Source organism: Hemitrygon akajei, chromosome 9 (assembly GCF_048418815.1).
Source record: "Hemitrygon akajei chromosome 9, sHemAka1.3, whole genome shotgun sequence".
In the NCBI taxonomy this organism is placed as follows: domain Eukaryota; kingdom Metazoa; phylum Chordata; class Chondrichthyes; order Myliobatiformes; family Dasyatidae; genus Hemitrygon; species Hemitrygon akajei.
In genome coordinates, this window is record NC_133132.1 from 46,185,932 (window position 1) to 46,208,595 (window position 22,664).

Sequence of the window (22,664 nt, forward strand, 5' to 3'; positions counted from 1 at the left end):
ACTGCAGGAAAAAGGTAAGGGTTGGCTGCAGGGGCAGTGGATCTCCCAGCGTATTGTTCAATGGTTCTATGAATAGCAACCTGCCCGTTGTGGGGTGATGTCTGGAAGCACTTCTGGATTTTAGTAAGATGATGTTATTAATAGTTACAGAAACTGGTCTACTGTCCAGGTTTAAAATATGATCTGGAGACACAAGGGACTGCAGATGCTAGCTAGAATTTGTTGCAACAAACAATCTGCTTGAGGAACTCAGCAGGTGAAACAATATCTGTGGTGGGGTGGGAACCTACAGGGCTGAAATGGCTGCAACAGGAAAGATGTGATCTGTTGGATGTTAAAATTTGCTCGGTTGCAGTCAAACCCACAATTCTGATGTCATTATGATCAATCTATGTATTGTATATAGGCCATCTTAAGTATTTATATTTTTGGTGTTTTTTTTAAATAATTATTGTGATTTTTTTTTTGTGATGTGTCAGATCTGGAGTAGCAATTATTTCATTCTCCTTACACTTCTGTTCAGGAAATGACATTAAACAATCTTTAATATGATTAAGCTCTGCCTCTGACCATGTTGAACTATGCTCACGATTACTCAGATAGAAGAAGATTTTCTACTGGGGAATAGGATAACAAACATGGGAGCCCTGCAGAATAGAACCTGATGTCATGATAGGAAAGTCAAAAGAGGAAAGAATGCCGATCAGGTGAATTATCTGGTCTCGTCCCTGGTATCTTTGCTCCTGAGAGACAAATCGTAGATTGAGGAAATCATGTTGCCTCATATCAATGTTGGTGGTTTTCATATTGCTTTTGTTCCTTTTTTCTCAGTTAGCTCATTTCAGTCATCAGATAATCATAGAGATCACAGCTCTTCGAGCAAAGTTGACTAACCTGGAAGAAGAGAGCACAAGGCTGAAAGAGGAGATGAGGAATGAAGTGAGACAGGAATATGATGCTTTGGTGAGGCATCTATTTGCATCCTGCTTTACATTAAAGGTAGGTAATTGTGCAATGGCATTAAGACGTTCCATCTCTTTGTATGTTCTTTGTTCTGGTTTTCCTCAACAAGGCGTAGAGGCCTTATTCAGGAGGAGGTAAATGTGTGAGGGTTTAGTTAAAATTTCAGATCAGATGCCAGATAATGGAATAAGGTAACATGCACGGATGGACAAAGTTGAGCAAGATATGGGATAAATGGGACGTGCTAGATTGGGCAATTTGGACTGAAAGGCCTGTTTCTATGCTACATAGCTCTGTGACCCTCCGTGAATCTAATTGTGAGGACTGTTACTTAGTGAAAGAGAAAAATAGCCAATTATGTAGTGGTAGAGATTGCTACCTGGTTGTTCATAGTTTGCTCCCAGTATAATAGCAGCTGTGCAGTGCAGCCCACCTGCAAAACTTTAGGATTTGGGAAATGCCCAGCAATGCCCAGAAAGCGGCCTTTTTTTTTCATTTTGAGTACAAATGCCTAAAGGCAGGTTTTTAATTGTGGCATTCACAGCATTTGAAGAGCTCATTTGGCTAATCTATACTTCTATACTTAACCAGATCCCCTTTCATCTCACCTGTGCTCCTGCTTCATCTCTTCTTATGGTAGAGGGCATTGCTCTTGAGTAATTCTGAATGTCTGCATATTTTAACAATGTGATTGTGAAGTTCAGATGACACTGATAGATAATCTGTTTCTCTTCTCCCATTTTATTGCCTGCCCCATTTCATAGTTATACAGAAGGAAAACAGGCCCTATAATACACAGTACCCTGATCAATAAAGGCAAGCGCTAAATCTGTGTTGACACTTTCAGGAAACTAACTACAGTACTGTGCAAAAGTCTTCAGATATATATATATATATATATCTATAGAGAGAGAGGTAGGGTGCCTCAGACGTTTGCACGGTACTGTAGTAATTTTATATAATGCACTGTACTGCTGCCGTTTTTAAAAATAAAAATCATGACATGTAAGCGACGATAAACTTGACCCTAGATATGGGTCTCTATAGTGGACTGAGAGTGGGAAGGGAGCAGGGAGAGGAGAATTATGGTTGGGAAGAGGGGAGAGAGAGCCGGAAGCATCAGAGAGACAATAAACCCATTGTTTGGGATTAAATCACCTTGCCTGCTGTCTCCCGCAGCCCCAGCACTCCTCCTCTGCCACCATTCCCGCGGTGCTGCACCCTCACCATTCCCAAAGACCTTTGCTCCCACCAGTTATACAGCTCACTCTCTGCTCCACATTGACAAGTAGTACTGTGCTAAAGTTCTAGCTATATATATCTGTTTCCAGGACGTATACACTGTACTGTACCTACTTATACCCCTGCGTCTCTATGTTGTGCAATACTCTCTAGGGCCCTTTCATTCACTGTGCATGTCCTGCCCTGGTTTAACTTCGCACTTGTCCAAGTTAAACTGCATTTCCCATTTCTTGCCCAGTTTCCCATTCGATTTAGATCCCACTGTAGCCTTAGACAACCTTCTTCATATCATCAATCGCCCACAAACATGCCACAATGTCACCGAGAATTCCTGTCAAGCCAACCTTCCCTATACTGCCACCCGCTGCCCTTCCACCAGGTCAGTTTATATCCAGTTAACTAGGTCACCCTGAATCACCATGTGATCTCACCTTCTGGACCAGTCTACCTTGCAGGACCTTTCTTGCATTCACTTGTAATTTTGCCCTCAGCTATGAATGGGATTTTTCAGGAGCAGTTGGGATAATTGTCAAACAGCTGTAAGGTTTGGAAGTAGCTGACAGGGCTGTAATTTACTACGTAATGCTGTGAAAAAACACACACCCTTCCCACTCTCAATACATTCATTCATTGTCTTACCTTCAACGCCTTTGAAATTCGAGTCAGAAATGTAAGATGAATACTGATCATCTTGGAAGGGAAGATGCTGAACGTGGTACAATTTTGAATTTGAAATGATGGCATCCCGATTGTAGGGATGGGGAAGCCGCCAGGATTATACAGTACTGGTTTCTGAATCTTACGTGTTGTCCAGTTCTTAAGATGTTTAATGGCCAAGCTAAAATACCATAGCAGAAATCCTGCTACCTGTTCATAATTTATACCCAATGAATTAGCGTGGAATTGCATTTGTTAATTGAACTGAAGAAGATCTTATTAATTTTAAACAAATTGATTGCAGTTAATACCACAACCATCCCTAATATTGCTGAGTGTATCATTAGTGCTAATGTGATGTTGCTGCTGCTCTAACCACAGTGTCTGTCACTTTTGCAACAACAGCAAAAACTTGACGACTATCACATTAAAATGGACAAAGTGGCCTGCAAACTGATCAGTGAAGTCAGAAGAAATGGAGTGGAAAACATGATTATTCTCAAGAGGAAGATTGGCTCCACAAGAAATGATGACATTTTGAAAGAAAACCTAGCATGGGTATGCAATTCCATTAGCTCTCAAATTTTTTTTTACAGAGGTCAAATAGTACGAGATATTTCTTGGTCTAGAAGTCAACCTTGTATTAGGAACAACTTGTTGAACTCCATTATTATTCATAACATTTCTGTTGTTTTGAATCACAACTCCAGTCATAGTCACAACGTTATACAATACAGCACCGAAACAAGCCCTTCGGCCCATCTTGTCCACCCAAATTGCCTTTACGAGCACTCCCTTTAAACCTTTCCTATCCATGAACCTGTCCAAATGTTTCGTCAGTAACTGTTTTGTCATGAGCTATTAAGATCCAAAACAAATAGAAATTCAGAAAAAAAAATCATTCAAAATTTCATGCTTCGAGTTACATAGAGGTGAGATGCGCACCTGTGTTTGAATCTAAGATTTAGCTTTGTGCTGTAACTTTAACTAGTAAAATGAAACATCTTCCTCTCATTTTCAGACGGCAGATTACCCTTTTGTTAATACCTTGTATCAATGTTTCCAAAGAATAATCACCATTTTTGATAATTCTGTACTTTTACCTCAAACTGAATGTCAGAGAGATCCAAAGATTTTGAACACTCGAAGTAGCATTTTTAGAGTGCAGCTTTGTAGATAATTATTACAGTATACAGTACTATGCAAAAGTATTTTATATATATCTATATAGTAATAACAGATTATGATTTTTAGAATTTCTTTATATCCCATAGCAAATAAATTGGAACTAAATCAAGTAATTTGACAAGAGTTAGAAAAAAAGCAAAGACTTTTTTGAAGATTGGCATTTGTTAATCATTCCTTTAGATCTGATAAATGTACACGTGTTCAACAGTCTGGAATCTAAGTTTCTCACGCAGAATGTAACACAGCATCTTACTGGTTAGCAATGATATTTGTTTGCTCTAATCATCCAGTCATAGAGCACAAAAGCAGACCCTTTAGTCCATCTAGTCCGTGCTGACCCATTTTTCTCCCTCGTCCCATCTACCCGCACCAGGCTGTATCCCTCCCTACCACTCTCATTCATGTACTGATCCAAACTTCTCCTAAATGTTACAATTGAACCTGTATCTGCTAACTCTCCTGGCAGCTCATTCCATGTTTGCACTACTTTCTGAGTGAAAAAGTTCCCTCTTAGGCCCCCGAAAATGTCTCACCTTTCACCCTAAGACTGTGACCTCCAGTTCTAATCTCACCTAACCTCAGAGGAAACAGTCTGCATGTGTTTACCCAATCTTTGCCCCTCATAATTTTGTACACCTCTAAGATCTCTCTTGATTTTCCTGTGAGACTTGGAGAATTGCTCTAGACATTTAAACTCTTAGTTTGTAACCAGCAAGGCAGTAAATTAACTTGGAGTATTTGTATAATATTTTACACAGATCTTTTCCTATTGCAAAGCATCTCATGAGGACTGGTGGGTGGGGGGGGGCAGGTAGGGAGTCTGCAGAAGGATTTGGAGGGTGGCGTGGTAGCACAATGGTTAGCACAATGCACTACAGTACCAGCGACCCGCGATCAATTTCCACCACTGTCTGTAAGGAGTTTGTACGTTCTCCCCGTGACTCTGGGTTCTTCTGTTTCCTCTCACAGTCTGAAGACCTACCAGCTGGTAGATTAATTGATCATTGTCCTGTGGTTAGGCTAGGGTTAAGTTGGGGGTTGTCAGACAGCACAGCTTGAAGGGCCAGAGGGCCTTTTCTGCTCTGTATCTCAATAAATAAATAAATCGGTTAGGAGAGTGAACAAGGAAGTGGCAGATAGAATACGATGCAGGGTACTGTGGGGTTATGTATTTCAAAGGAAGAATAAAGGTGCAGACTATTTTCTAAATGGGGAGAGAATGCAGTATCAGGGGTGAAAAGGACTCGGAAGCCCTAGAGTATGACTCTCTTAAGATTAACACTGCAGGTTAGCGTTCACTTAGAAGGCAATGTTAGCATTCATTGAGCGAGAACTAGAACATAAAAGAAAGGATGTACTGCTGGGGCTTTATAAGGTGTTGGTTAGCCTGCATTTGGAATACTGTGAGCAATTTTGGATCCTGTATTTAAGGAAAGATGTGCTGACCCTCGAGAGGATCCAGAGGAAGTGTAAAAGAATGTTCACAGAATGATAGGCTGAACACATCAGGAGTGTTTGATGGCTCTGCACCTGTACTCCGACGGAGATCAGAAGGGTGAGGAGAGATCTCATTGAAGCCTTTTGAAAACCTAAAGGCCGGGATAGAGTAGCTATGGAGATGATGTTTCCATTTGTAGGTATGTCTAGGATTTGAGGGCACAGCCTCTGAATAAAGGGGCATCCCGTTAGAACTGCATTGAGGAGAAATTTCTTCAGCTGGGAATGATGAATCTGTGGAACTGATAGCCACAGAGGACCACAGAGACCAAGTCATTGAGGTGTATTCTATGGCAAAAATTGATAGGTTCATATTGACCAAAGTGCTCATCTGAGCTAGTCCTATTTGCCTGCACTTGTCCACATCACTCCAAGTCTTTCCTATCCAAATTCATTTTAAACATTGTAACTGTGGCCACTTCAATAGTCCCATTTAATATCAGAGATTGTATACAATGTACAACCTGAAATTCTCACTCTCTGCAGACATCCTCCAAGCAGAAGAAAAATCCCCAAAGGATGAATGACAGAAAAATTGCAAGATCCCCAAAGCCCCCTGCTCCCCCAAGCAGCATCGACCCTCCCCCCCACTTACTCGAGGGTAAAGCATCAGTATTCCCACCACCCACCCTGCAAGCACCAGCAAGCCCCCAAAGAGAGACCATGGTCTACAGTACATCGAAACCTAACATTTCACAGGCTCTCTCTTTCTCACTAACAAGAGAGAGATGGATATCGTTCCTTCCACAGTGGGAGGGGAGAAAAGCAGTCGCTGCTTTGATGTTACAGTCAGCCTGAAGCATTGCTTTTATTTCAAGTTCCCTGACAGCTGCAAATTCTCCCTCACTATTGAGAAAGAGAGAGAGAGAGAGAACGTGATCATTCCTGAGTGCAGGGCCTTCCGACAGCAACTCACGCTGTCTTCAATGTTCCAGCTCCTGCTATGCTTCAGTTTGCAACGCTGGCAAGAATTTGTGTCCATGGGGCCGTGCCAGGCCCCAAAGCGGCCCCCTCCAGGCCGTGCCAGGCCCCAAAGCGGCCCATCCAGGCCGTACCTAAACATGGCTGATCGGCGAGCTGAGAGAACTGCAGTTTTGAGTGCCACTCTAGATCACAAATCCCGATAGGATCCCAGCCACCCTGAACAAGAAGAATTTAACCGTTTCACTGATGAGCTGGGCGAAGTTGCCTTCTGGAGCCATCTTTAGCTCCACCCACAGTTTTTATCCTCTCCCCTGGCAGCTTGTTCCATATACCCACCATACTCAATGTGGAAAAACCTGCCTTTGAAATCTTCCCTTACACCTTAAATCGATGCCCTCTAGTTTTAGACTCCTTACACGGGGGGAGAAAGACTGTGACCGTCTATGCTTCTCTGTAAACCTCACAACATTTTCTCTCGGCCTCCTTCCAGCCAGGGAAAACAGTCCTAGCCCATCCAGTCTCTCCTTGTAACTCACATCCACTACTCCCAGCAACAATCTTGTGAAACTTTTCTGCACCCTGGCTAGCTTAATCACATCCTTCCTGTAGTACGGCAATCAGAACTGCATGCTCTGCAATCTCACTAATGTCTTGTACACAATGACATCTCGCCTCATTGTCCTAACCGATGAAGGCATGCGTGCATACATCACTGTCCTGTCCAAAGATGTTGCCACTTTCAGGGAACTGAGTACTTCTGCCTCTCAGTCTCCCTGTTCTAGAACATACACAGTATATTTCCTGGCTTGGTTTAGCCTCTCCAGATGCACCATTTCACATTTACCTGTGTTAAATTCCACCTGCATTTCCTTTTGCCCAGTTTCCCAGCTGATCAAGATCCTGTTGTAAACTTGGACAACCATCTTCACACTTCACTTCTACACCAGTTTTGCTGTCGTCTCCAAACCTTCTAATCATGCCACCTACATTCGCAACCAAACTGGTGCCAGCATCGGCCCATGGGGCACATTGATCTGAAAGTTCGCGTTGGGCATTTCCACTCTATCAGAGAAGTTTTAAACAGCTCCTTTTAGGGGTAGGAGGTAACTTTGAATATAAGGAAGCTAATAATTCATAAGAATCCTTGATAACCGACCTCATTTTAATTTTTAAAGAGTTTGACCAATTAACTTACTTCCATGGTACCCCATGTCATTGATGAATAGTTACACCTAACCTACCAAACACTGCTCATCCAGGTTTCCAGATAGTGTTTACAACATAGGTTAATAGAGATGCCAATATTATTTACTTTATTATATTATGACCTTGAAGCAATGTTTTAGTCAATGAGAATTTATATTAAATGGGTTATATTTTACCCTGAAGCCAACAGGCATCAGAGGCAATGAAAATTTAAAATAAATATTAGGGCTCCGTTAGTCTCGATAGGCCATGGATTTGCGCCTTGCGATGTTGTCCAAGGGAAGGGCACTAGGACCCATGCAGCTTGGCACTGGTGTCATCGCAGAGCAATGTGTGGTTAAGTGCCTTGCTCAAGGACACACGCGCAGCCTCAGCCAAGGCTCGAACTAGCGACCTTCAGATCACTAGACGAATGCCTTAACCACTTGGCTACGAGCCAACACTTTAAAATAAATATACTTAGATGAAGAGGTAAATGCGGCAGTAAATAAATGAAAGCTAGAAGTATATTGGAAATAGGAAATAACTCAAATGTGAAGTGCAGGTGGTTGAGTTGTTCTCTGATCTTGGCAAACCATTTGCACATGTTTTGTAACTTTAAGGAGACAATATCAGTGTGCTATTCATTTACGGTGTGTCCTCCGAATGCTTGTCCTTTGTATACCGTACTGAACAACTATCATCAATTGGATGTCATTACAGAAACTCAATTATGACATAGGGAAGAGGGGTTCTTATCACTGATTGCTTGCGTGGCAAACACTGTTGTCTGGATTTTTTTTCCCCACCCATTGGCTTATAAATGGAATCGAGGTTAAAAAGTCTGTTTATAGAATTGTTTGCATAAAATTAGAATTGCTGGGGGGTGGGAACCAAACTGAAGTGACGGAGGAAAGGGAGATTGACTCACAAATAGAGAAAGCTTGGAGACAGTGCAAAAGGGAGGATAGGCAGGTGATAGAGAAGGGATGCACGCAGACCGATGGTTTGAGATGTGTCTATTTTAATGTGAGGAGTATTATGAATAAAGCGGATGAGCTTAGAGCGTGGATCAGCGCTTGGAGCTGTGATGTTGTGGCCATTACAGAGACTTGGATGGTGCAGGGGCAGGAATGGCTACTTCAAGTGACAGACTTTAGATATTTCAGAAAGGACAAGGAGGGAGGCAAAACAGGTGGGGGCATGGTGCTGTTGATAAGAGATAGTGTCACGGCTGCAGAAAATGATGAAGTCATGTAGGGATTGTCTACGGAGTCTCTGTGGGTGGAAGTTAGGAACAGGAAGGGGTCAATATACTGGGTGTTTTTTATAGACCACCCAATAGTAACAGGGACACTGAGGAGCAGATAGAGAGACAGATTCTGGAAAGATGTAATAATAACAGGGTTGTTGTGGTGGGAGATTTTAATTTCCTAAATATAGATTGGCATCTCCCTAGAACAAGGGGTTTAGATGGGGTGGAGTTTGTTAGGTGTGTTCAGGAAGGTTTTTTTGACACAATATGTAGATAAGCCTACAAGAGGAGAGGCTGTACTTGATCTGGTATTAGGAAATGAACCTGGTCAGGTGTCAGGTCTCTCAGTGGGAGAGCATTTTGGAGATAATTATCTCAATTCCAACTCCTTTACCACAGCACTGGAGAGGGATAGGAACAGACAAGTTAGGGAAACATAAGGCTATCAGGCAGGAACTTGGAAGCATAAATTGGAAACAGATGTTCTCAGGGAAACGTACATAAGGAATGTGGCAAATGTTCAAGGGATATTTGTGTGGGGTTCTGCATAGATACATTCCAATGAGACAGGGAAAAAATGGCAGGGTACAGGAACTGTGGAGTACAAAGGCTGTTGTAAATCTAGTCAAGAAGAAGAGCTTATGAAAGGTTCAAAAACTAGGTAATGATAGAGATCTAGAAGATTATAAGGCTAACAGGTAAGAGCTTAAGAATGAAATTAGGAGATCCAGAAGGGGCAATGAGATGGCCATGGTAGACAGGATTAAGGAAAACCCCAAGGCATTCTACAAGTATGTGAAGAGCAAGAGGTTAAGATGTGAGAGGATAGGACCTATCAAGTGTGACAGTGGGAAAATGTGTATGGAACCAGAGGAAATAGCAGAGGTACTTAATGAATACTTTGCTACAGTATTCACTACAGAAAAGGATCTTGGCAATTGTAGGGATGACTTGCAGTAGACCAAAAAGCTTGAGCATGTAGATATTAAGAGGATGTGCTGGAGCTTTTAGAAAGCATCAAGTTGGATAAGTCACCAGGACCGGAGGGGATGTACCCCAGGCTACTGTGGGAAGCGAGGGAGGAGATTGCTGAGCCTCTGGCAATGATCTTTGCATCATCAATGAGGGTGGAAGAAGTTCCAGAGGATTGGAGGGTTGTGGATGTTTTTCCCTTATTCAAGAAAGGGAATAGGGATAGCTCAGGAAATTATAGACCAGTGAGTCGTACTTCAGTGGTTGGTAAGTTGATGGAGAAGATCCTGAGAGGCAGGATTTATGAACATTTTGAGAGGCATAATATGATTAGGAATAGTCAGCATGGCTTTGTCAAAGGTAGGTCATGACTTATGAGCCTGATTGAATTTCTTGAGGATGTCACTAAACACATTGATGAAGGTAAAACAGTAGATGTAGTGTATATGGATTTTAGCAAGGCATTTGATAAGGTACCCCATGAAAGGCTTATTGAGAAAGTAAGGAGGCATGGGAACCAAGGGGACATTGCTTTGTGGATCCAGAACTGGCTTACCCACAGAAGGCTAAGAGTGGTTCTAGACGGGTCATATTCTGCATGGAGGTCAGTGACCAGTGGTGTGCCTCAGGGATCTGTTCTGGGACCCTTACTCTGTGATTTTTATAAATGACCTGGATGAGGAAGTGGAGGGATGGGTTTGTAAATTTGCTGATGACACAAAGGTTGGAGGTGTTGTGGATAGTGTGGAGGGCTGTCAGAGGTTACAGCGGGACATTGATAGGATGCAAAACTGGGCTGAGAAGTGGCAGATGGAGTTCAGCCCAGATAAGTGTGAGGTGGTTCATTTTGGCATGTCAAATATGATGGCAGAACATAGCATTAACGGCAAGACTCTTGGCAGTGTGGAGGATCAGAGGGATCTTGGGGTCCAAGTCCATAGGACACTCAAAGCTGCTACACAGGCTGGTTAAGGAGGCATATGGTGCATTGGCCTACATCAATCGTGGGATTGAGTTTAAGAGCCAAGAGGTAATGTTGAAGCTATGTAAGACCCTGGAGTACGGTGCTCAATTCTGGTCGCCTCACTACCGGAAGAATATGGAAAGCATAGAAAGGGTGCAGAAGAGATTTACAAGGATTGGGGACATGCCTTATGAGAATAGGTCGAGTGAACTCAGCCTTCTCTCCTTGGAGTGATGGGGGATGAGAGGTGACCTGATAGAGGTGTACAAGATAATGGGAGGCATTGATCGCGTGGATAATCAAAGGTTTTTTCCCAGGGCTGAAATGGCTAACATGAGAGGGCATAGTTTTAAGGTGCTTGGAAGTAGGTACAGAGGATATGTCAGGGGTAAGATTTTTTTTTACACAGAGAGTGGCGAGTGCGTGGAATGGGCTGCCCGTGGCAGTGATGGAGGCGGAAACGATAGGGTCTTTTAAGAGACTCCTGGATGGCTACATGGAGCTTAGAGAAATAGAGGGCTATGGGTAAAGCCTAGGTAGTTCTAAGGTAAGGACATGTTTGGCACAGCTTTGTGGGCCAATGGGCCTGTATTGTGCTGTTGGTTTTCTATGTTTCTATGTAAAACCATGCTTCTAGGAATTCTTTGTCATGCAACGTGCTTGCTTGTGGTATGACTTTCACTGATGCCCAGTCAAATTTGTGACCCTCTTGTTCTTTAAGAAAGAAGATTTTTTTTAAAAACTCCAGACAACACGGAGTTTACCCTGCAATCAATCAGCGATGAGACCCCTCCCCACATTTCAACTGAGTTTCCATAATGGCAACTGATCAACTAATTGCTAAGTATATAAAGGCCACACATTCAGAGGACACACCACAAGTGAACAGCACATTGATGATGTCTCCTCATTAGCAAATGGATTGCCAAGATTGGAGAACAACTCAACCCAAACATATTAGGCATAAGATGGAAAAGAGAATCGGAGGAAATGGGGCAAAATCTTTTGCACTGCTTTGGGTCAAGTCTACTTTGTGTGGCTCTTCACAAATGATTAGACTTTTGCAGGAATAGAATTATTAGATTTTTAAGCATTGTGGCCATTGAAATCAAGTTGTTCTCTATGCTTCAGACTTAAATAGAGGCTGAGTACAGGGCTACAGTGGAAAACGTTGTCACATGGTGCGAGCAGAATCATCTGCAGCTTAACGTGAAAAAGACTAAGGAGCTGGTGGTGGACCTGAGGAGGGCTAAGGCACCGGTGACCCGTTTCCATCCAAGGGGTCAGCGTGGACATAGTGGAGGATTACAAATACCTGGGGATACGAATTGACAATAAACTGGACTGGTCAAAGAACACTGAGGCTGTCTACAAGAAGGGTCAGAGCCGTCTCTATTTCCTGAGGAGACTGAGGTCCTTTAACATCTGCCAGACGATGCTGAAGATGTTCTACGAGTCGGTGGTGGCCAGTGCCATCATGTTTGCTGTTGTGTGCTGGGGCAGCAGGCTGAGGGTAGCGGACACCAACAGAATCAATAAACTCATTCATAAGGCCAGTGATGTTGTGGGGGTGGAGCTGGACTCTCTGACGGTGGTGTCTGAAAAGAGGATGCTGTCCAAGTTGCATGCCATCTTGGACAATGACTCCCATCCACTCCATAATGTACTGGTTAGGCACAGGAGTACATTCAGCCAGAGACTCATTCCACTGAGCGTCACAGGAAGTCATTCCTACCTGTGGCCATCAAACTTTACAACTCCTCCCTCGGAGTGTCAGACACCCTGAGCCAATAGGCTGGTCCTGGACTTATTTCCACTTGGCATGATCTACATATTATTCTTTAATTATTTATGGTTTTATATTGCTGTATTTCTACACTATTCTTGGTTGGTGCGGCTGTAACAAAACCCAATTTCCCTCAGGATCAATAAAGTATGTCTGTCTGTAGACAGAGTGAAAGGAGTGGGTGGGAAAGAAGAGCAATAATTCTACTGGTTGATATAACTGTGTCATCAGAGGGTGTGTAGAGATCAGCAGATAGCACAGATTGTGACACTGAGTTGCACATAACAAGTAGATAATGAAAGAAGCCTAAGTAAAAGAAAACGTTTGCCTCAATTATCTATGACAATATTGTTGAATGGGAGCCACCATCTGCCAACTGGAGAGAAAAAAAGTTTTCTAGATGCTTGGTCAATCCATTTAGGATTGAGATAAAAATGTTCTTTTTATGCATAAGTCTGTGAATTTTTGGAATTCCTGAGTTAGGACTGTAGTTGCTCAGCTATCAAGTCTGTGATAGACTTTTGGATCCTAAGATAATAATTGCATGTGGGGATCAGGCAAGAAGGTGTTGAAGCACAGTTAGCCATTATCTAACTGAACGGTGGTCCAATTTAAGGAGCCGGATTTCTGCTTCCTACTTCAATTCTTAAAGGCTAGAGATCCCTTAAAGAAAAGAATGGGAGAAGTAACATATCTTCTGAAGCAGAAAACTAACCTTTTTCTTTTCTCAGCAAGATCAGCTGCAGTCCTTACGGGAAGAGAACAGCCAACTGCAGAGACTGGTGTGTCAGCTGAAAACACTGAACTGTTGGAGAATGGCAGCAAAACAAGAGAAGTTTCAAAGATCCCGCGCTGCTTTGGAGCAGGTAGGGAAAGATGGGCAGTCAGGGCATAAACCCCTATATAAGCAGCGTCTTGTAGAGCGTGTTACAGGTCTCACTCCAACACCTAATCAAGGATGTGTTCTTACCATGTCAGTAATCTTTAGTGACCCTCAAATCACACTGCAAATGAAATGTTCTTCACAAAATATTCTTCGTGACTTTTTTTAAAACAGCAGCAGAATTTATGCGTTGTGACAGAGGCTAAAGGACTGATGGAAGTTTCTTCGTAAATAGCTTTCAAAATAAACATCATTATACATACAAAAAAGAATTCTGTAGGGCCACAGGGAAAAACACATAGAAGTGGAGAGAAATGAACAGCTCCTTCTAGGGGCTGGAGAAATACCCTGGACTGAATATGCTGGACAACAAATTTTCAAAAGTGTTGCTTCCTCAGAATTTTTTTTTGGTTATGATAGACCGATTGAAACTGAACACAAACATAATTTCAGACTGTTTATTTCACACAGGAATTTGGAGAAACAAGCAATTAACTTTTATTGAATATAATGTGTTTAATTGTTAATGTTGCTGACACTTTGCAATAGTTCAACCAAGTTAAAAATCAACCAACATTGATGAATTCCAGTTGCCCTAATACCATTTCTCCATGACTGCAATATCCTGGTGAAACTTTTCACTGTGTTCATCACTGACAGTGCCAAGGTTCGCAGGGAAGAATGCAGAAAATGAATCTTTAGTGACGTGATGCGCTTCATTGTTTTGTATGCTTGAAGCATGCTGTCATCCACTTACATGTAGTTTGGGGATCTGTAATTGCCACAGAAATTTTCAACAATATCCTTAAACGCCTTCCCTGCAACTTTCTCCAGTCTCACTAGAAGTTCTTCAAATTGCCTGTCACTGATGACCTGTTTGAACTGTGGACCAACAAAAACGTCTTCCTTCACCTCAGTATTAGTTATTCTAGGAAACATCTGTCTCAAATATTGAAATCCTTCAAGGAAATTCATAGCCTTTCTAAAACCTGGCCTGCCACGCAGCATCTGCTCTGCCTAAGCATGCCTGGACAAGATAGAAAACTTACCAGCTTATATCGTGGGCAATGTTTTAATTGACTTGAATTATGAATTGAAATAATACATATAGGTGATTTTTTTAAGAATGGTGCATGATAGGGAAATTCCTTGGTGATTTTCATGATCAGCAGCCCAAAATTTATAAGATAGACCCAAAAGTATTCAAGAAGCAAAAATTTTCGGTAAGTGATATCATGTTTTAGTGCCACGTTATTCTGTGATTTAAATACGTTTTTTTTTGATTGGTTGATTACAAGTGCCACAAATCACACTTTATCAGATGAGAGAGAGGATCTCATGCTTATAAACTGGTTTATTTTTATTGTCGTCTTCTTCATGTGCCTTGCGCATTACATGCTTGGGCGATCATGGCTCTCCACATTGAATAATCCCTTGCAGCGTCAATGATATCTCGCACATTTAGATTTGTTAGTTCTTACACAGTGTCCATCTATTTTCTTCTTTGCCTTCCTCTTCCGCGTTTCCCAGGCATATGGCCTTGTAATGTAAGGCATTCTATTTCTCCCTTTCTGATGACATGGCCCAGGAAATTAAGTTTCCTCTCATTTAATGTTATCATTAAAGATCTTTTTGTATGGACACGGAGTACTGTCTCATTAGTTACCCTGACTCTATATATTTTCAGCATTCTTTTTAAGAAACCACATTTCTGTTGCTTCTAAGTTTCTTTGGAGTTCTGGTGTTATAATCCATGTTTCGGAAGCATACAGCAAGATCGACCAGCTGTAACATTTTAGTAGCCTTTTCACAGTACATATTTGAATAAAGCGCGCACCCTTGTTATATTCACTCACTCACCCGTGAATTTCTTGCCTGGATAATTTCTAAATTGAATGAAGTCCATCCTTGACAAAAGTCCATGAGCATTTTGTAACAGGTGAATATGTGTGTATGTGGCTAATGTTAATGCTTACAGTAGTGGTTAAAATGGGGAATAGTTCAAAGGGCACCTGACATTTGAAATTTGATTGTCGATTGCAGTTTAGTATTTCACTCTTGACGATAGTCACGTTTCGCTGCATCCAGTTGAAGTCTGAGATCTGACAATCAACTTTTAACAACTTTACATTTCTTTAGCATCCCCAGGGCAAAGCGAGGGAAATACCAACCCAATGTGGCTTTTTTAGTCTGGGGCCCTACCACCAATATGTAAACTAACAAGTAAAATTCAACATTTATTTCTCTGCCAGCTCCTCCCCTCCTCACTCTCTCTACATCTCCTCCTCTTTCTTTCTTTCTTTTTCCTCCCCCTACTCTCGCTCCTCCTTCCACTAACATTTTGAATCCATTTTGTCCACACAGAAAGTTACTCAAGTCAAGGAGGCATATCTCAACATTAAAATACTTGCGGAAGAGGAGAAGATTCTTCTGCAGCAACAGCTTGTAGCTTTGAGAAAGGCCCTCAGCAGGTCTAAATCAGAAAACGAGAGAACAAGGAAAGAACTGGAAAAAGAGGTACTTATTCCCCCAACACTTAAAAACAAGTAACACCTTTAATACAGTCAAGCAGATTGCACAGCAATTCTACCTTCCAATAAAACTCAGTATTGCAGACTATCACTTATTCAGGCGGCACCTGTTAGTACTGAGCTGGTAGCCAGTGTGTCAATGAGATGCCCTGATTAATCAAGAACCTAAGCTCATTGGCTGTTAATTGTACTGGAGAGCTTTTTGGAATTCACCTGTCAATGGTGGCGCCTTTAGACATCTGTCAAAGAGAGAACTAGAATCAAATACATTATCTTGTAGCCTGCTCCCAGAGTTCTTACCTGTACAGTGGCTGCCCCATGCCTCATGCGCTGATTTTCCTCACTCCAGAAGCAGCTGCTGAGGGAATACCGGCACCGGGCAGCTCAGGAGCTGAAGAGCCGACAGCAGGTGGAAAGCATGAAAACATCCAACATGGAGCAGCTGCTGGATGACATGCAGGAGAAGGAACAGAGGCTAAATATCCTAAACAACAAGCTCGAAACGTCTTCCAAAATCGTTCAAATACAGTATCATAAAATCAATAAGGAGATCAAACAGGTACGGCAATTTTAGACATCGTTATATACTGCAGTAAGTGTAGGTACAGTGTTGACTGTGACCACTAATATTTCAGCCAATTTTTGCAGTGAGGGAGAAGGCCTTCCTCAGGGCATTGACTGGATGTGGATTGAGGAGCATAATCCAAGTCTCTTGACTGTTTCTGGACAACATCCATTATGTCACCATATTTGAATCAGAATTTCATTTTTTTTTTAAAAACAGTGGTGTGTGCTTTGAAGATTCAATTGACTGGTGGGGAACTGTGCACAAGTATAATGCAGGGCCTCTCATTAGTTGATCTGCATAGACAGTGTGGGACTTCCCCAGAAATGGTCTGTAGTTGAAAGAGGAATTGGTGAGTCGTGCTGTAACCAGGTGGTTAACAGCCTTGCTGTGGTAATTGGATGCATTTTGCTGTGAATACAGAGGAAGGACTGTGGTCTGAATAAACACCTAGTAAAGTGTTCATTATGTAACTGGAGAAGAGCTTTTTTGAAACCAAGTGCAGTTTCCATTTAGATGTTTATCCTGCTTGTTCTGTGATGCTGCAATTCTATCTGCCTGCCCCAGACCTGAGCAAATCGCTGCGCAGAAACTTTTCCTCATGTAACTTTGGATTCCTTTTTGCTGCAGCCTCCAGTTTCTGACAGCTCTACTAATGACTGCACTTTCTTTGCCTCTACTCTGTTTAAACTCTTCATTTTAAAATTACTTCTATTAGATTTCTCTGCGGCTCAAGGAAAAGGCTGCTACCCCTCCTTCACCCACTGTTTCCTGCTATCACATTCATATGGTCACCCCTCTCTAAAATCTATCCAGTAGATCGCGACTGATCCCTTTCCAAAGCACTTCCATCTCTCCTAAAAATTTCAAAGTTCAAAGTAAATTTATTATCAAAGTACACACTGTATACGTCACCAGGTATAACCCTGAGACTCGTCGTCTCTTTTCATTCCTCCAATCAACATATAATATTTCATAATTCTGGATTCTCTGTCGCCATCTGCCCAACTGAACGACATCGTTTTAAAGTCCATTACTGCTCTCCTTATAATTACATCTACATCCAAATTCTGCAAAACCTTCAAATTTGGAAATTGTGCCCTGTGCATCAAGTCCAGCTTATTAGTTACACATGTCACGAAAAGCAGAGATCCTAATGGTAACTCCTCTCCAATCCACGTCTGGAAAAAGTGATCCCAGTACTAACTCCACTCCAGTCCAAACATCAGTCTTCACCTCTACTGCTGAGCTCAAGTTGCTACTGCTGCATCTTCTGTTCCACAGTTTTCATTCCAATGTCCCTCTCTATTTTGTTTTACCGTGTTTTCCCAAATTCATTTCTTTACACTTCTCCAGACTGAAATTCCATTTGCTATTTCTGCTAATCCATTGGAACTGTCAACTCCTTACTGTCAACTGTATTACCAATTTTGGTGTCAATAGGCAATTAATTAAGAGCTCTTTAAACTCATTAATGTCCATAAAGACCCTTTGGAACTTTGCTACACAGACCTTCAGTCTGGAAAGCTCCCACAAAGGGCATCTGGTGAAGTACTATGTGAAACCATAAGCTAAAGTTGAAAACATGGAACTGAAGGGAACTCATAACTTGCACGTCTATGGACCAGATTAGGAAGTGGCATTAACCCGAAGTTCATTTTTGCAAATGTGAATTTATCCATTTTGGACGAATAGCTGATGGATTAGAGTTCTTTCTCAGTTATGTCCAATTATAAACTCCAACGAGGGTCTATGCACATTCTTTAGATGTCATCAACCAGAACAGGAAATGATGAAACAAGCTTCTGGGATGCTAGCCTTCTGGACATTGAGCAGAGTTAAAGGCAATAGAAATTTAGCTACACTGAATTGAAACATTGGGAACAATGCTGTGCATCCTAGAAGGGTATATTACCCTTGAAGGGCAAGTACCCATAGATTTACTAGAATGATCCTGGATTTCAAAGCTTACAGAAACTGGGCCTATATTTCCTGGTATTTTAAAAGGACTTTAAGGAAACCAACAGGGTAAGGTTTGAGTTTAGAAACATAGGAGAACCTAGACGAAAAATAAGAAACAGATGTTTCGGGGGTAGGAAGTCCAAACCTCCTTCCGTGGTTGATGTCGGATAAACTTTAAATCTTAGTTTTTGAACAACAAATGCTTCAAACACCATGCTGATAAGAAAGATATCCACAATCTCCTTCAGTGACAAACTCAAATCCTAATGCAACGTTCTAGTGTTATCATCAATGGATAGGTTTGCCCCTCATCTTGATTCTGTCAGTAGTGCCAGATGACTAGTCTTTTACACCACGTGATCTGGATTTGCACGTTACTGTGCGCTTTTAGCCTTACTCTTGTTCTTTAAATAACTGAGGCAGGCCCTGAGAATTATATTGGTCGTAGCAATTGTGTGCACAGTAACCGATTTCCTGTCCATTCTTAGGTACGTTGTCAGCTGTCTCATGAGCGCAGCCTGAAACTGGATGCCTTCCAACGGGTTGATGAATTGCAAAGTCAGATGCACAATTTTGAGGCAGCATTCTCCCTCAATAGTGTTGCAGGTAAAGTGAACCTATATTGTTATTTACAGGTTGCTTTGATTTAATTCCTTTTGACACTTGATTTCATTTATGTTTATCAAATCAAAGGTATGTTTCCCCTATAGATTTAGATAACCAGAGTCATTGTGGCAGAGATATCTACATATGCAATTCGTTACATGTGGTTGTACTCTACATTCTGTTCACGTGAAGGCAATGCAATAATGTAGTGTGTTGGGGCTACAATACAGTGTCATGGACTTAGATGAAAATGGATGTAGTGCTTTCCCAGCATATACGACACACACTCTTCTCAGGCTTCCAGCCAGGTCCAGATGTCGACGTGTCAGTGACAAACTCTGCCATCTTCATCAGGGATTATGCCTAGGCACATCTAGTCTGGTGGTATATATACCCTGTCGTCTGCCCCTCTTGATTAGTAGGTCCTCAACCAATCAGGGTTCCTCTGTCCCACCTTGTTTACAATTGGATTCCAGTTCTTACTTAGAGCAACACCTTCATGTTTGTTAAAATTCTTATTCTCTGATCTTATTTCAATGGTTTCCTTTACCAGGCAATCCCAAGTCATTGGCGTGGACCAGTGGTTTTGTGTCGTTGAAATCAATCCTATGGCCATGCAAATGCAATGCTCTGCTACCACCGATTTCTCCGCTTCAATGCTTATCTTTAGTATGCTCCTATAGCAATATGTAATAGTCTACCTTTGCCTCCCATTCTATACTGTTGCCTCTGGAATCTATTCATAAGCTACATGCTGTTCAACATGGATATTATCCAAAAACATCAACTTCCAAGTGTAATGTCTCCCAGTTTTACCTGGCCATACTCTTTCTGTCACTTCACATGGATACAGACACAAATGACAAGTTCTTGATCAGTCAGGGTGTGAAAGGTTACAAGGAGAAGGTAGAAGAATGAGTTAAGGGGGTAATGGATCAGCCATGAAGAAATGGCAGAGCAGACTCAATGGGCCGAATAGCATAATTCTGCTCCTAAGGACACTGAATCTTTGGGCTGTAGTGGCTCAGTCATTGATCGTATTTTAAAGCTGATAGAATTCTGGGTTGTACTGGAGTCAAGGGGTTTGGGTGAAGGGCAAGAACATGGTGTTCTGCTGTAATAGTATGGCAAACATGGCAAAGTATGTTCCAGAGGTCAAATGGCTTACTGCACTTATTTCTCATGTTATTTTACAAATGCTCCTGCCACTGAGTATCAACAAGATACTGATACTTTGGCAGCCTCTGCACCCTTTTTAAATGTCTGAAGTTCCCCTTTTACAGCCTTGGTATGTACTACAGCTGGAACATTGCTTGAAAATTGTGGAAGTTATTGGGGTATCTGAGGATTAGGCTGATAAAACTGAAGCAAGAGGCGAGGGCTCCTCCCCACTTTGAGGCAAGCATAACTTCCACCTTGTAATTTCCTGCCTGAACCTGTTCCACACCTCCAACCTTCCCTTATGCTCAACTATTTACTTAATGTTATCACTAAGCAAATAGATGGCCCATGGACTCCAGATGACAAAATACATTTGAATGTTTAGTTAGAAGGGAGAAAATGTAATAGTGAAAGTTTTAGAAATGGCTGCCAGAGCTACTTACAACCAACAACGGACTCCAAGCAAGGGTGGGCTTAACAGTTTTAATAGAAGGATAAGTGATGTTAGAACAAATGTACGAAAAATGAAACAGGAAAATATTTACATGGTTTAAAAATTAGCTTTGTCATGTGCACAATGATACATTTTACTGTACATTTCATTGTTTTAATGACCAACAGAGTCTCAGAATGTGCAGGGGGCCAGTCCACAAGTGTCACCACACTCCTGGCACCAACATAACATGCCCACAACTTAGTAACCCTTTGAAGTGTGGGAGGAAACCCACGTGGTCAAGGGGAGAATGTATAAACTCCTTACCAACAGTAGCATTGAACCCGTGTAACAGGCACTGTAATAACATTATACCAGCCACTGTGCTGCCCATGTCAGTTACGAATGATATTTCCCTGCCAGGGAAGAAACAATTAGGCTCAAAAAGGGATTGAAAGTAGATGGGAAGACGTGTTGTGAATGTGATTTGCTTGTGTGGATAATAAATGAAACATGAAATCTCTATCACGTCCAGCTGAAGGGTCTCAGCCTGAAACGTCAACTGTCTTCTTTTCCATGGATGTTACCTGGCCTGCTGAGTTCCTCCACCACTTTGTGTGTGTGTTGCCCCTATTATTATATATCCATTCCACTAAAAGCCAATCTTTGGTATGCAGCATTTCTTCTAGTTAATAGTTAGACTAATTGACAGTAACATCACCGTAGTAGAGGTGCAATGATGTTACTAAAACCAAAGCCTTGAAATTGTTCCATCTTAATTGAAAGCAACTACTGTATGTAAATTTATGTACTTGTGCATCTCTTCCCTAGGTACTGGAATAGCAACACACTCACCAATGTTTTCCAGAGACACTCTACAGCGCTGCTTGACTACTGCTCCAAAGAACATTGATGGCAGTGGAGCCATTAACAGGGGAGGAAAAAGAATACAGCGGCCAAAAACAGTAAGTATGATGTATAACCAAAATTGTTAAAATTGATTTATAATTCTCTGAAAAGTCTATTTTATCTCCATTGTCAGATAAACTATGTCAGCAGTAGTACGATTCAGTTCTGCATCTTTTCTATAAAAAGGCAACTAGAACTGATCACAATATTCCAAGTGTAGTCTAACCAGGATTAGTTCTGGTTGCTTCATTATAGGAAGGATGCAGATACTTTACAGAGGGTGATGCCAGAATGTGCGGTGACTTAATAGAGGCGTACAAAGTGACATGAGACACAGATTGAGTAGGTAGCTGGAGACATTTTCTCAGGGTAGAATTGGCTAATACAAGGGGCATAATTTTAAGGAGATTGGAGGCTATAGGGCAACTCTCAGAGGTAAGTTTAAAAAAGATAAGAGTTAAAAACTTAACTGAGCTGAATGCATGGAACACCCTGCCGGGGTGGTTGTAGAAGACACAGATCATTAGGAGTTTTAAAGAAACTTAGATAGCCTCCATTTTTCTAACAACCATGTGCCTATGTAGGACGGAAGGATTAGAGTAGGCTATAAGGTTATCATAACTCTGAGGTTCGAAGGGCCTGTGCTGTACTGATCTGTTCTATTTCAAAGCATTTTCTTTCTAATTTGAAAATTGATTTAAATAGTATCACAATAAGTATTTAAAAGTAAGATGAATCAGGGATCTTATAATAAAAACATATTTGATTAAAGTTTTCCAACAAATCTGAGAATATATTAGGAGTTAGATGTATGAAACTTAGACTGACACATCCTCAGTGCATTGGAAGGAAAAGAAATGCTATTATTAAACCTGAAGAATTTGGGATAAAAACAGAAAATGCTGGAAATAGGCAGTAGGTCAGGCAGTATTTGTGGAGGGAGAAGTTGAATTAATGTTTCACATACAGGACTTTGGTGGA

At 41.6% G+C, this 22,664-nt stretch overlaps 1 protein-coding gene across 1 annotated transcript in view; it reads left to right on the top strand.

The window, feature by feature from the left end:
* LOC140733071 (uncharacterized) overlaps positions 1–22,664 on the top strand; it is a 142,662-nt gene that overhangs the window by 116,011 nt on the left and 3,987 nt on the right. The window contains exons 36-42 of the mRNA XM_073055889.1: positions 832–999; positions 3,268–3,420; positions 13,365–13,499; positions 15,881–16,033; positions 16,397–16,606; positions 19,063–19,180; positions 21,606–21,739. Coding sequence (XP_072911990.1) covers positions 832–999; positions 3,268–3,420; positions 13,365–13,499; positions 15,881–16,033; positions 16,397–16,606; positions 19,063–19,180; positions 21,606–21,739 — 1,071 coding nt within the window. The remainder of the gene's footprint in view (positions 1–831; positions 1,000–3,267; positions 3,421–13,364; positions 13,500–15,880; positions 16,034–16,396; positions 16,607–19,062; positions 19,181–21,605; positions 21,740–22,664) is intronic.